The sequence below is a fragment of the Panthera onca genome, chromosome C2 (genome assembly GCF_046562875.1).
Source record: "Panthera onca isolate mPanOnc1 chromosome C2, mPanOnc1 haplotype 2, whole genome shotgun sequence".
Classification (NCBI taxonomy): Eukaryota; Metazoa; Chordata; class Mammalia; order Carnivora; family Felidae; genus Panthera; species Panthera onca.
This window is the reverse complement of record NC_138347.1, coordinates 120,065,713-120,080,800: the sequence shown is the minus strand read 5'-3', so window position 1 is coordinate 120,080,800 and position 15,088 is coordinate 120,065,713. Positions and strand designations below refer to the sequence as shown.

The window sequence follows — 15,088 nt, the reverse complement described above, 5'->3', positions numbered from 1 at the left end:
CATGATGACACCAGAAGGTGGAGCAAGACCTTCCACAAGGCCCCTTCACCCATATGCCTGATGGACAGGTGGACAGAGCGTCAGGCACAGCTTCTGTGGTGTGCATATAAGAAGTCCAACAGGAAAACCAATACTTCAGAGGAATGTTGATAAGAATAATAGACACATCCTCACATTTATGAATTCAGGTTTTCTAGAGTGAGTTACCCAGAGTCCAGGAATTCTAACCAAGTTAAATGAATAATATCATCCCTTCAACCACTTGCATTAGGAAAACACAGGTATCATTTCTACTTTGCAATTATATTTATAGCTTATTCTTAAATATTCAGATTTTTCATAATTGTTAACTATTGTGATAAATGTAAGAATGTGAAATTATTGAGGGCCTGGTTTGTCTGACAGATATAGTTATTAATTGCAAAACACTAGAGAAATATAAAGTATCATATTAGGAAAAAGAGCAGGATAAGGAGATTCTAAGAGTGTTTTGAAGTCAGACTGACTCCGCCATTTACTACCATTTACTTATCGGGCAATCTTGTGCAAATCTCAACTTCAGCATCCTTCTATGTAAAATAAGAATAATAACAGTACCTATCTCACAGGAGCACTGTGGGAATAAAATGAGACAGTGTCTATAGAAAGCAAAGGCACATGGGATGAGATTTTAAAAAGTAAGCTATTTTTAAAATTAACACCCCATTCTTCACATTTAGATCCATGTCCCTTTCTCCCAATATTTTTGAAATTATGGAATTTGTTTTAATTCCTCACTAACAGAAAAACTAAAAGAGTATTACTTTTATTATTCTTAAGAAAGCACTTCATGGAAACCAAAGAATTCTAAGGACAAAATGTATGTGCTGACAGAAAGCATTAGGTAGGTTGTCATTGTGATGATACATCTGTATCATACATAAGGGTAGAGACATAGGGCCAAAGACAAAGGAATAGTCTCTAAAGATGAAGGAGATGAACAGAGAAAGATTCCAAATACATGGGGTTTATTCAAAAACAGAGGTGTATTTAAGATTTTTCTTATATGATAAGATGAGGAAAGGACTATAAAAGGTGGTTCAATTCTTTAAGAACATTAAAAAAATTAAAATTAATTTTTTAAGTTTCTCTGATTTTACTGCAGAATAGATTTATTAAACTTTCTCATAAATATAAAAGATGGTTTACATCTAATTTCTGAAACATGAATTAATAAAACTTAATTAAGAATTCTTCTCACTCACATGGATTCAGTGATATCAATTCCTATAAAGCATCTGAGTCCATCTAAAACCAACCTGTAGTTTGATTAGATCCAGTCATTATCTACACAAGACCATGGTCCACCAGCTCAGTTTTCATTCATGGCCCATAATCACTCTTCACGGAATTTACATTCTCATAAATTTCTGATCCCAGACTTCATTGTCCTGTGGCAGCTGACTCTCTAGCATTTCAGTTCCCACCCTCTCTTGCACAGCTCTAAGAAATCTGCCTTCCAACTTTGAATCTTATGTAATACTCCCTACACCCACCAGGACTAATGTACTTGATGGCATGGAGAAACCAGGTACCTCATCCCTCACCATTAAATGACTCCCCAGAATCTATCTCTTCTATGAAATTATTCTCAGAGTCCAATCTATGACTGTCCTAAATCTCTCTTTCTACCCATTTCATGCAAGTCTGTGTATATGCATAAAACTAGGCATTCTTCTTTCCTCTTAAAAATGTGAATTCCTTTTGAATGGGATTCCCAACTAAAAATCTTTCATATCTGTGAGAACTCCTGTGGCACTAATGAAGAAACAGGTGGCATGTTAGTGAATATTGACTAGTTCATTTAATTTTATTTTTAGTTTAATATTTTAAATTTTATTTTTGAGTAATGATAATAAATAGAAGTAAAGCACATTTTTGGCATTAAGAATTTTACTCTGGAACCAAACTATTTCCTTATTAATGCCAGCTCTATTTCTTACACTGTGTGCTCTCTAAACCTCAGCTGTTTCAAATGTTAAATGAGGGCAATAATAGTATCCACTTAATAGGATTATTTTAAGGATTAAATTAAATAATCCATGTAAAGTACTTTTAAAAAGGGCATACTACATATCAAGTACTTGATGAATGTTGTGTTGTTCTTATTACTTTAGATTATCAGGAAAGTATAACCAGTCATTTTCTAAGGTTTGAGTGTACATTTGAATCACTCATATAATGAGAGTCACTAAATTATATAAGTGTCAGTTAAGTCTTAATTCAAGTTTGTACCTTCCCTTCAGAAGTTTTGAAATTGTATCTGGTGATCAACAGCATAAAAATAAATTGTTTCTTATCATGCAGCACCCAAAACAATTGGACTTGCCAATACTCTCTTTATTTCTGCCCTTAGGACAAGTGTGAAGTCATCTATCACCTCCTAGAGGTTTAATCCATTAGATACTCCAATTGCTGTCCCATCTGACTTCCTATTATTAGACACTGTCTACCCTCCCTTTCCCTATTCCTTTGACTTCCAGACACATGTCCTGCTTGTTTCCTTCCTATATCTTCCCAATACTTCTTAGTCCTTTGTGGTTTTCTCTTCCCTTTCTTCAGATAATTTTTTGCCCAGGTAACCTCCTTTCTCACTCCTAACACTTGCCTTGGATTACCCCATTATCTCTCAAGATTTCAACATATTGATGACTCCATGTCCATCTGTACTGCCACTGTCTGAGGCCAGGCCCTCATCGCTTCCAATTTAGCTTATGAAAAGTGCCTCTTAAATGGCCTCCTGAATGCCATCTTTTCCCTGCTTTAAGATTTCTCCTTCACATAACCACCAGAATGACCTTCCTGAAATGTAATCTGACTTTGTCCTCCTCAAGCTAAAGCTCCTTTCCCTTGCTGGATAAGACCTTAAGAAGGAACCCTAATTGGGGGCACCTGGGTAGTTCAGTTGGTTAAACATCCAACTTCGGCTCAGGGCATGATCTCACAGTTCGTGAGTTCAAGCCCTGCGTTGGGCTCTGTGCTGACAGTTCAGAGCCTGGAGCCTACTTCCGATTCTGTGTCTCCCTCTCTCTCTGCCTTTCCCCCATTTGTACTTTGACTCTCTCTCTCTCTCAAAATAAGTAAATATAAAAAAAAAAATTAAGAAGGAACCCTAATTGTTGTTCAGATTATGCCTCGTTCAAGCAAAAGCCCATGGTTCTAAAAGTTTCCCCGGGGCTGTATTTTTTTATTCAAATCACTTTCCAGCACAAATCATTGATTGCAGCCTTAAAATCAGAAGAGGTTATCAATTCCAATAAATGAATTTTACCAGATCTCCTAAACTGAAATTTTTTAGAAAAGTCAATTATATATATACACACACACAGTACATTGTTTTTCTTTTTGAAAAAGAGATTATAGAGTTTTCATGATGGTGAAAGCATATAATATAAATACATACACTTAAATATACTTAAAATCAGTTAGACAAAGAAAATGGGGTAATAATGAAAACTGACTACTCCATAATTTAACAACATTTTCCATAAGTATAGATTTAGATCTATTATACATTGTAGATCCTCATATTATAGAACTGCTAACTATCAATCTTTGCTAGAAAGTGATGAACACTGTTAAGAGTCCACACATCTCAGAGCCTTCTGTCAATGTATATGAACAATGTAGAGGAATGTATAGGAATTCCAAGAGAAATTGCTAAACAAAGAGGGGATGATAGTAAGACCTGCTGAGTCAGAAGCCAAAGTCTGGATTCTGTCCTGTCTATGGCCCTACTTCATAAGACAACTAATTAGACTTTTAAGATACTACTTTTTTCATCTTCAGAATAGGGGCTTTAATTGCACAAATCTTTAAGGCCCTTGTCAGCTTTGAAATTTGAATATTAGCTGCTATGGCTTATCCACAGAATAGAACAACTCTCCTCTAAACATGCTTTGAGAAGGATAAAATCTATATTTGCCCCTTAGTCACAGTTTAAAGATCTCTTAGGTGTCCAGACTTAATGAGGTTCCTCAATCTATATTCCTGTAAGCCTCCACTTTCAGGTGCTAAAATCTTTAGCTTCTTGATCTCTCTAACTATGCTGGACATTTTCCTATAATGTAGCCTGAATTGTTCTAGGCTTGAATCAATAAAAATTTAACAGAGAACTCAACATAACCCACACCCCCTGCTTTCAGGTCCAAGTAACGATACCTCCATAGTCTTCCAGTGACACACACTAAATACTTCACAAGGAAAGAGCTGGATAAGTAATTAGTGTGTGTGTTTTAGCTCCAGTTTCTTGCATTAGGGTTATAACATCTGTATGCAGTGAAGTTAAAGGGTAGAGTTGGCTCCATGAGACAATTTCAGACATCCACACCATCATGGTCATAGCAGCTGACATGTTTTTTGCAGTGGAGATTTAATGTATTGGATAGGATTATAAGTGAATTGGATTGGCTTCGCCATTTTGTATCATATTTTGCTTTATGATGAGCTGTAAGCCAGAGTCTATATAGTTAGACTTGGGGGCTTAGTAACATAACCAATAAAATATAGTGAGGAAAAAACAAGGCAGCATTCTAGAGTATATCAAATGAAAAGCCATCCCAGCATTAAAAATTCTGCTGATATTTGGAGATGTCTGTCTCAGACTGCTCTCTTATAAATTTTCCCTTAGAAAGCACACCCTTGCCATATAGCTACTACTATACTCTGTCAAATACAGGTAGGGTCCTGCAAACAAGATGAAAAAAGAATGCAGTGTGCTTACCTGAATTATTCAAGCAAAAATAAAGGAATGCAATGTGCTTCACTTAACTCAAGCCATGATCTCTACATTCCCTAAATCAGAGGTCCAATACTCACAGAGAAAATTCAGCAATCTGATTACAGTTTGCTTTGATTTGTAGCCTTGTAAGCTTGGAATGGAATCAGAAAATATATACACCTTGGAATGGAATCAGAAAAATGTGTAAAGATGTGATATACAGAAAAAGGTAGACAATTCACCCTGTCAGTGTGAGTCCAGAAGTGTGAGATTCCTCCCACAGATGACTGGCCCCACGGCCACCTGTAACTTGAGCTCCAAAAGTCACTTACCCAATGACGATACAGGAGATGGCAGTTCCCAAGAAGGCATATGTTAAAATAGATCCTAAGTTTTGAAAAAAGTGTCTCTGGGGAGAAAAGAATAGATTTCATATAGTATGTCCATATTTTTTCTTAGTGTAACAGTAAATAAAAATAAATGTATGCATTTTTACAGGCCCTCCCTTCCCTCACTGTTTAGGCAAATTCTGGTTTTGGAACCTTAATTCCTGGCCTTATTGCACAAATAAGGTTGAACTGATTTACACTGCAAAGGACAGAGGTTTCTCAAAGAAAGGAGGAAAGATGCATCTAGAAAATGACAGGGTAGAGATGAGAGAAACAACTGCCAGAACTGGCTGGACCTGAGAGAGACAGTAAAGGATTGGGCCAATGTCCATGTAGAACTCTGGCATGATTAACAGAAAATGAAGTTTTTAGGAAATGTTGTTGCCAGTGAAACCCCTTTAATATTTTAAAAATACTATCCTGAAATATTTTAATTGCCTTTTGACTTATTGGATCTCTGACTTCTATTTCTTCTGAATGCAATGAAACAAAACCTTAATCATCTACAACAATTTATTTTAATGAGTCATACAAATGATGCCTAGTATTAGGACTGGGGATAAGGAAGGATGAGGTGAGTAAAACCAGCCTTCTAAGTCTTCTCAAAGGTTGGCTTGGGAAAACTCCCTTCCAGTTGTGTAGTTGGGAGCTGAGCAGTTAGAAGTGACAGCAAGAGGGAGCCTGGAGTACACAAGAAAATAGGGTCTGTACTGCAAAAGCCGCCTGGCTGCAGGCACTGACAGGCCAAAGGGAGGAAGGCCCCTGGAGTCTCTGGGGTGGGGAGCAGGGAGCAGAAAAGCAGCTGCACTACCTCTGCATCTTGAAACCCACACAGGCCAGAGCCTCAATCTGCTAGCACTTAAACTATCAAGGGAATTACTAACCTGTGAAATGTGCACATTCAGGTGATACTTAAATAATGTCAGGCGAAAGCACAGAAGCAACAAAACTGGATTTCCTCTCTATGAGCATCAACAGCTGAGTATTACCAAGGCACCTTGAGTTTTTACCCTAATTGATAAGCCCAACGTCTATCCCAATTAATAGCTAACTCTGGTTACAATCATCTAGAATGATATTGTTAATAGAAATATAATACAAACCATGCATGTCATTTAAAATTTTTCTAGTAGGCACATTATAATAATTTTTAAAAAGGCAAAATGAATTTTGATAATATATGTCTTATTTAACCCAATATATCTGAAACATTATCATTTCTACATGAAATCGGTATCAAACATAATGGAGGTATTTTTTGTTCTTTTTTTAAGTTCATTGAAATCCAATGTGCATTTTATACTTAAAGCATGTCTTCATTCAGACTAGCCACATTTCAAGGCTTAATAGCTGCATGTGCCCAATGGCTAGTGTATTGTATAGAGCAGAATTAGAAGAATTATAAGCATGTCAGATTTGAATCTGTATCACAGGTATCTAAGATAATGATATCCTTACAAAATAAATAAACCCATAAAATAATTGCTTTTTCATTAGCACTGGTAAAATTCTCTGCTAAATGATAAAAGAAGAAAACAACCACTGTATATTTACCTTCTTCAGGCTATATCCTGCATGAAATATAATTGGTGGCAGTAAAACATTGAAGAAGATTTCTGGATCAAATGTCATCTGCCAGAAAAGATAAAAGTATAATTACAAAGATGATCCTTTGGGTCACTAAAAATGTGCTTTAAAAATACAGTTATAGTCACCTTTGGTAAGGTTGTATGAGGTATATTAACATGCTATTAAATTAGCACAGATGAAAATTGGAAAAAATGCAAACAGAAATTCATAAATGCAATATAACTATGAAGTAACATTTTCAATGTACAACCTATACTCCATTCTATAGCTAGCAATAATAACAACAACAATTCAATAAAACCCTTCTAGGCAAAGAAAACTCTTATCATTGATTTTGATTAGTTATCCATTCTTCATATATTAAATATCTTTATTATACATATATATATTTATTTATTTTCTGGTCAAATAAATTTTCTGGTAATGCTCAAGCATTTTAGCTTCTGACAAGAACTTATTTGAACTTTCCCCAAATAAAACATTTTTTAAAAGTTTGCTCTTAGTTTTTCCTACTTTATTCCATTCCAGAGTTTAAAATATTTTCCAAACTTTATGTAAAAATATATTTGAAAGTGAAAATGGATTTTTCTAGTGTTTGTTTATTGGCTTTTACTTAAGTGTTAACATAAAGTTGGCCAGAAAAAAAAAAAAAAACTTATTTGGTGTCAAATACAATGAAATGAAATAAAGAGACTCTTGAATCTAAACCTACTATTTGTTGGGAAATCTGAAGATGAAACTCTTTTAATCTTTAAAGTCTTACTTAGACTTATTTTCTTCTTTCTCTACCCCATTCCCCAAATACACAATGTCGTTCATTATTTACCACTAAGGCCTTTTACCATTACAATATTCATCAAAATCTTTCACATATAGTTTTCACAATTATAATATCCAATTTCCCCTCCCTTTTTTTGCCTTAATTCTAACTCATCTCTAGAGCTGGATCTCAGAAGCTACTCTTCTCTGAAGTCCACTTTGATTTCCCTAGTTTCTTAGGTGTTTTTTTCCTTTATTTAAAAAAAAATTTTAACGTTTATTTATTATTGAGAGACAGAGAGAGACAGAGCATGAGCATGGGAGGGGTGGAGAGAGGGAAAGACACAGAATATGAAGCAGGCTCCAGGCTCTGAGCTGTCAGTACAGGGCCCGAGGCAGGACTGGAGCTCACAAACTGCGAGATCATGATCTGAGCCCAAGTCGGACGCTTGACCTTAATCGACTGAGCCACCCAGGTGCCTCTCTTCTGTGTTCTTTTAGCACTTTGGATCCTCCTTCTCCTTTTCCATAATAGCCCCTCAATTCTACTCATGTAACATTTGGGAAGGAGTAGGTGGGACTCAGCCGGGTCTCAGAAACTTAATTCATCCATTGATGTTATAACATCTTGTATCAATGAAGATTCAGGTAGATCAACTATGGGCCATTCATAGCTCTCTGTGCCTCAGTTTCTTCATCTTTAGAATGAAGATAATAGGAAGCGTGGGTGGCTCAGTCGGTTAAGCATCTGACTCTTGGTTTCATCTCAGGTCATGATCTCACAGTCACGGATGGAGCCCTGCATCAGTCTCTATGCTGAGCTTGGAGCCTGCTTGGGATTCTCTGGCTCCCTCTCTCTTTGCCCCTACCAGGCTTGCTCACTTTCAAAATAAACAAATAAACATTTATAATAAAAAAAAAAGAAAATACAATGAAAATAATAAGATGATACCTAATTCTAAGGTGGTTATAAAAATTAAATCAATTAATATTTGTAAAGCCTTTGCAGCATTACCTAACATCTAGTAAGCACTTGTAAGTACTTATCCCTAAAGAAAATAAAATATATGAATAAATATTTTCCGGTTATACTATTTGAAGAAACTGCTCTGTTGTTAGGAACTCTTGAAGGTTACAGCTGTGTAAAATCTGGGCAAAGAAATTATGAATCCTTCTAAGTTTGCTCTTTTTTCAAATATTATCTGATACACCATTATTGATCTATTTTTATGAGGCCTCTTTGAAAGTATATCAATTGCATATTTGAAAGTTTTTAGCAAAGAGATGTGTTTCTGAGTGCTGGGGGAATGAAGCAATGCAGCTGTGATCATCTGGAAGAAAAAAACACAGTGGCACAAACATTTTGGACAGCAAATCCCTTGCCTCAGCAGTTTTTCTGCAAAAATCAGGTTAATCACTCAACCAGAACATTTCAATAATCAGAATGCCCCATTCCCTGCATGCAGGTTAACTAATGTACTATTGAATTATATTTTCTGGAGCAGCCAGATGAAACTGGCAGGCTGAGAATGGCATGCAGCATACGAGGATTTATTTGTATATACAAAACAGATTTGTGTTCCTTTCAGACTTGCTATAAGCTTAGGAACTGCTAAATCAGAGTTCTGGGAGTAACTCCAAACCCAGACAATTTCTCAGAAATGGCTAGATCTGCTGCTGCACCAATCTCCAGATGGCGATTCCACATTTCATTTTCCTCAGATTTTGTGTTCAAATCATGGCCTTAGAGGTGAGACTGTTTCTAAGGCCCAAACAATTAAAATTTTTCAATATATAGTGAGGGGGAAAACATCTAAGACAAGTGAGTGGGAAAAACAGAAAGCTAAAAATATTTCAGCTCAAGACATTAGTCTTTTACGATATAAAGCATAAAGGCCAGCCCTATCCAACAGAACTTCCTGTGATAATGGAAATAGACTACAATTGTACTGTCCAATATGGTAGCCACTACCCACATGAGCTATTAAGCAATTGAATTTTTTCAGGCTAGCGCAACTGAGGGACTGAATCTTTTATTTTCACATCTCCTGAGTAGTAGCTGGCAAAGGCAATTATCCTCATTTTCCAGAGACAGGAGAAGAAATGAATGGCATGCTCAGTGTTAATCAGTGTGACAGGGATATCACTAAGAATTGGGCATATATGCATGGGCAAACTAAATGTGTAGTTTCTGAGGGAACATCAGGCTAACATAATTACTTAGGGCAAGATTTAGGAATGTTTAAGAAGAGTTGGGACTCAGATATGATTTTACTATTTTGGTAATTCCCGATTCCTTTGGAAAAGTGGAAGTGGGTAACACAATAATGTGTTCAATCATTTTCAATGATTTTTTTCATTAAAATTTTAACAAGTCTCTGCTACAAAGTACTTAAAGATATATTGATAGATATATTGAACCCATGAAGGCTACAGTCAAAGGAAGGAAAGATGATATTCAAGCACAGTAAAAGGAACGGGGCTAGGCTGTAATTCAGAGTTCTCTAGGACAGAAACACCAAAACACCATTCTGGGCTGGCTGACCCTGCAGGGAGGCTTGATGTTCAAGCAGCATATAAGCTGGGCTTTAAAGGATGGATAGGAGCCTATCCATGGGGCACCACCATGTAGAACATGCTCCTTTGTCTACCCTGGGGGCAGTGGGCCAGGGTTCACCAAGCCACAGAGCAAATTGGTAGCTTCCTGGAGTTTCGGTTATACTCAATAGCAAGTGATTTGAAACATTTTAAGTATTCAAATAAATGAAGATTTATTAAAAATCTCAAAAAAAATCTGTATGCACTTTTCCTATAAATAGGAGACTTCAAAGAAAACTTGGCTCACTCAGGGCAGGCAGCTTTCGGGCATACCTAGAGACACCTCAAGGGTGTCCATTTCCTTTCCTCTGCTCTAAGTTATGCTTTAGATAGAAGGCACCAGACACACTTGGGAAATAACAATAGATAATGCAGGGCTCCTGAGGGATGGAGAATGAGGTTAATGCAGGTGCTGTGTTGATGGGTTGCAGGGGTGCCATGACATATCAATCCCTTCATCTTTGGTCTAAGGGATGGTCAGAGGCCCAAGTCTAATCCTTTCAGCCCTGAGTAGTCTCATCAGGACCCTAATTTTCCTACAGTTTACCCCCATTGACCCGATACAATCATTTTCTGTGTCATGATGGGGATAATGCTGGCATGCACTTCTTTAAGCAAAGGTTATCTCTGTAGTTATAGATATGAAGCCAGAATAAAGATAATCACCTCCTCACTAAGTATACAGAAAATCCTTCTTCCAACTTCCACCTTTCCTTTCTGCCACCACTTTCTCTCTTTGACCACGTAGAGATGGATTTAAACTACATTCATTCAACCATGGAGAAAAGTAGAAATGTTTTACACAAGTAAGATTAAACAATAAAATGGCCAGTGGGAGTATAAATTTGTATATCCTCTTAATAGGGTAATTTGGCAATAGATATTCAAATGTTAAATGTCCGTACCATTTGATTCAGCAATATCTCATCCAAGAATTCATCCTGCAGATGTGCCTATACATGTATGGAATGGCCGTGAGGACAGGAGCATTCATTGCAAATGCAAGAATTGGAAAAAAAAAAAATGTTGGGGATGATTAAACCATGAACTGGTTAAATAAATTATGGTGTAATCCATAAAATTGAATACTATATAACTTTTTTAAAGGCCGAGGAAAGTGTATATGCATTGAAATGGTTACTTTCTATAATTTGTTGTCAAGTCAAACGAGCAAGGTATAAAAGCATGTCTGGTGTATATAAAAAAATTGCTATGGGCTCACCAAACCCATTTCATTTTTGTCCTGGTCAGACACTGACTTCATTTCCTTGTAGTCAGGTGGGGCCATATGACAGAGATCTGGCCAAATAAATATGGACAAAAGTAATATAAATTATTTCCAAGCCTGGTCCCTAAAAACCCCTTAGATCGTCCATGCTCTATTCCTTTCTTTGTTAGTTCATCATAAAGAGCATTTGGCAGAGGTCCCAAATCCCTAGGGACTGGCAGAGCCACTAGATTAAAGGAAGTTGGGATGATTAATTGCTACTGGAGAAGACTAGTACTCCCTTTACTGGCCCAAAGGCCACACTGGATTGGGACATGAGCAAGAAGTAAACCATTATTGCCTTAAATCATGGAGATTTGGGGGTAGCTGGTTAAAGCATTTTGCTTATTCAAGGAGATGCAAAAAAGGGGATGCAGAATATTTACATACATATATATGCATACACACACATAAACTATTGGTTGTCTCCAGTGAGACTAGGAAAGAGAAGTTGCCTTAGAGGTCACCCAATCTCGGGGTCTGCAATCTCTGCCAATCCTGGGGCTGCGTGGAGGGGGCAGGTTGATGGGAAATGGGGACAACTGCTCTGGCATCTGTCCTGGATCTGCCCTCTCGTTTCTGCCTGAGCAGTTTTGGTTTTTTACACACTGTGAAGCAGGGTCAGATTTTCTTTGAATGTATCGTTCTGCTACTAAAAAATGTTTGAAGCCCTGACCTAATACTGTCCCCCAGAAAGTTCAAGAAACATGTGGAAGGCCAATGGGCCAGTGAGAGGCAGCAGTGAGCTTAAAAATCCTAAACCACAGTTGTTTCTCTTTTATGACATTCATATTGTTAATTTTGCTTCAAATGTCTTAAATGATGTCTCAGAATTAAAATCTCTCCCTCCACCCCTCCCTGGAGGTAACTAATACCCTGAAGTTAGAAAGTGTTTTTCTTTCCATGAGTATGTTCATGTACTTAACATATATGTGTCTGTAAGCAATAATTAATATTATTTTTACTATAGAATATTATATGTAATCAGTGTATTTTAAAATTTTACAGGGGAGCCTGGGTGGCTCAGTCAGTTAAGCGTCCGACTTCAACTCAGGTCACAATCTCGCAGTCCGTGAGTTCGAGCCCCGCGTCAGGCTCTGGGCTGATGGCTCAGAGCCTGGAGCCTGCTTCGGATTCTGTATCTCCCTCTCTCTCTGCCCCTCCCCCATTCATACTCTGTCTGTCTCTGTCTCAAAAATAAACGTTAAAAAAAATTTTTTTTTAATTTTACAGAAACTTAATATACATATAACTAGCATATTACATTTGGTGTATTTTAAAATTTTATAGAAATTTAACCATAAATATTCTTTTGTATTCTTTTTACATTCAATATTATTGAATTGTGGTTACATTATTGAAAGTGGTTATACCAATTTACATTCCCACGTAAGAGTATAAAAGTTTTTTTCCCGCATTCTAGTAAACACTTAGTATTGACAAATTTCTAATTTTTGCTATTTGGATAAGTATGAGCTGTTATCACATTATCGTTTACTTTGCATTTCCCTTTACTAATGAAATGAGCATAATTTTCTTGTTTATTGACCTTCTGTGATACCTCTTTAGTGAATTGTTGATCATATCTTTTACCCAGTATGATTTTTTCTTGCTGATTAGTTCATCATACAATTTTGTTATTATTTTGTTTTGGTTACTTATAGTTCAAATATATTCTTCTGTTATCTCCTTAAACTTTTCACCTTTGTCTTTTAACTATGTTTATTGGGGTCTTTTTCAAGGAGAAATTTTTTATTTTAATGTAGCAAAATTTACTCCATTTTTACCTGTGATTTCTGCTTTTGGTAACTTATTTTTTAAAAAAATCTTTCCCTGTCCTAATGTCATATATTTTCTCCTAAAGTTTAATAATTGGCTGTTAATAATTAAGTCTTTAATGCATCCCAAGTTTATTTATTATATGATGTGAAATAGGAATCCACTTTTATTTTCTTCTATATGGATAACTAATCATCTCGGGACTATGCATAGGTGTTTGGTAGTTCATCCTTTTCTCACTGATTTTGGTTGGCTTTCTGTCCAGTGCTTTTCAAAGATCCATAAGACATTCATTCTAATAAATACTTGATATCTATTATCCAATAGCTTATTTAATAGTTGAAATATAAGAACAGTATAAGAATATACATAGGTATTCACTGAAGCATTATTTACAGTAGTGAAAATTTAGAAGCAATTCAAAAATCAAGCACATTTACTTCCATTACCCTGAATTTTTCTGTTAACACATTAACAGAAAGTGTTAGGTTATGATAATAAATAAAGCAAGTTAACAAAGTTTTAGAAACCATCTGACTTAAACCACATAGGAAAAAATGTATGTAAAAATACTGGATAGAAAACTATTTAGCAAAATTTACAGTGGCTGCATAATGTTGTAGGATTAATTGGGATTTTCCTTAAGGAAAAAAAAACTCCTTTACAGTCTTAACCAAATGAACATCTTATAAAGTTATCATTTAGAATTATGAACATTTGAAATAGACCTGAACCTTTAAAAATATTAAGGGATAATAAAAGGTGATAAATAATATATAAAAGAAAATTAAAAATTGACCCAGATTTGTTAGGATTTTCAGGGGGATAAAATATCTCAAAGGGCCTAATATAGAATCAGGCAAATGAGCAATAAGTGCTCATTAAATAGTTAACCCATATGATGTCCAAATTTATTGAGTTATTTTCATTCTTTTCAAAACTTACTGGAAGGATAAGAATAGTTCCCTCCCATATAATACCTAATATGAATTTTTAAAAATGGTGGACCACTGAAATATAAGCATTCTGCAATGCAATTTGTAGAAGCAGAACTAAATTACAGAGAAATGGCAAAAGGAGAACTTTTAATAGAAGAGAATTTTAATAATCATAAGTTATAATTGACAAATTATGAGACTATTATACCACAAAACTACATTCACTTTTGAAGTAAGTAAAATTCTAGAAGTTAGAAATACACTATGAACATTACGCATGCAAAAATGACAGATATAAACACTGGTATTTCTCTTTTTTTAAAATGTTATTTATTTATTTATTTATTCATTCATTCATTCATTCAGTGCATGAGCAGGGGAGGGGCAGAGAGAGAGGGTGAGAGAGAGAGAATCCCAGGCAGGCTCCATGCTACCAGAGTTGGGCCTGACGCAGGGCTCGATGTGGGACTCAAACTCAATAAACTGTGAGATCATGACCTGAGCTGAAATCAAGCATGGGATGCTTAACCAACTGAGCCACTCAGGTGCTTCGATGCTGGTATTTCATTGGAAGTAGGTAATGTCTACAACTCCAGGCAAAATTAGGTGGAAAATTGGGAACAAAACATTTTTATAATTCTAAATATTTAACTTAGCAGCAGGGAGTTTTGCAAAGAACATTGAACTCTGAGTCCTAAAAACAGTTCTGCAACAGATCAATCTTGATCAAGTCACATAAGCTTTCAGAACCTCAGTTTCCTACTATGAAGCATGGGTGCAATACCTGTCCACCTCATGGAATAACATTGAGATTGAAATAACAATAAGAAAAGCAAATCAACTCCTTGGAAGAGGTAATGCATGGTCATTATAATTTAGGCAGGGCTAAAGTTCAGAATCTGCTTTCCTCATAGACTGGTTCATTTATCACTTATTAGTCCTAATAATTAATAATAAAAATAACAACTCACATTTCCATAATGCCATTACAGGTTGAGAAAGTGCCTTC

At 35.9% G+C, this 15,088-nt stretch overlaps 1 protein-coding gene across 3 annotated transcripts in view; it reads right to left on the bottom strand.

Moving 5' to 3' along the window:
• The window catches only part of SLC9A9 (solute carrier family 9 member A9), a 581,314-nt gene that overhangs the window by 493,780 nt on the left and 72,446 nt on the right, over positions 1-15,088 (bottom strand). For 2 of the 3 annotated variants that reach the window (XM_078432268.2, XM_078432267.2), the window contains exons 3-4: positions 6,703-6,780; positions 5,092-5,168 (exon numbers count right to left, since the gene is read on the bottom strand). In XM_078432268.2, the coding sequence (XP_078288394.1) occupies positions 5,092-5,168; positions 6,703-6,780 (155 nt within the window). Of the gene's footprint in view, positions 1-5,091; positions 5,169-6,702; positions 6,781-11,000; positions 11,063-15,088 lie in introns of those variants that run through there. The other variant, XM_078432269.2, reaches the window with a different exon arrangement.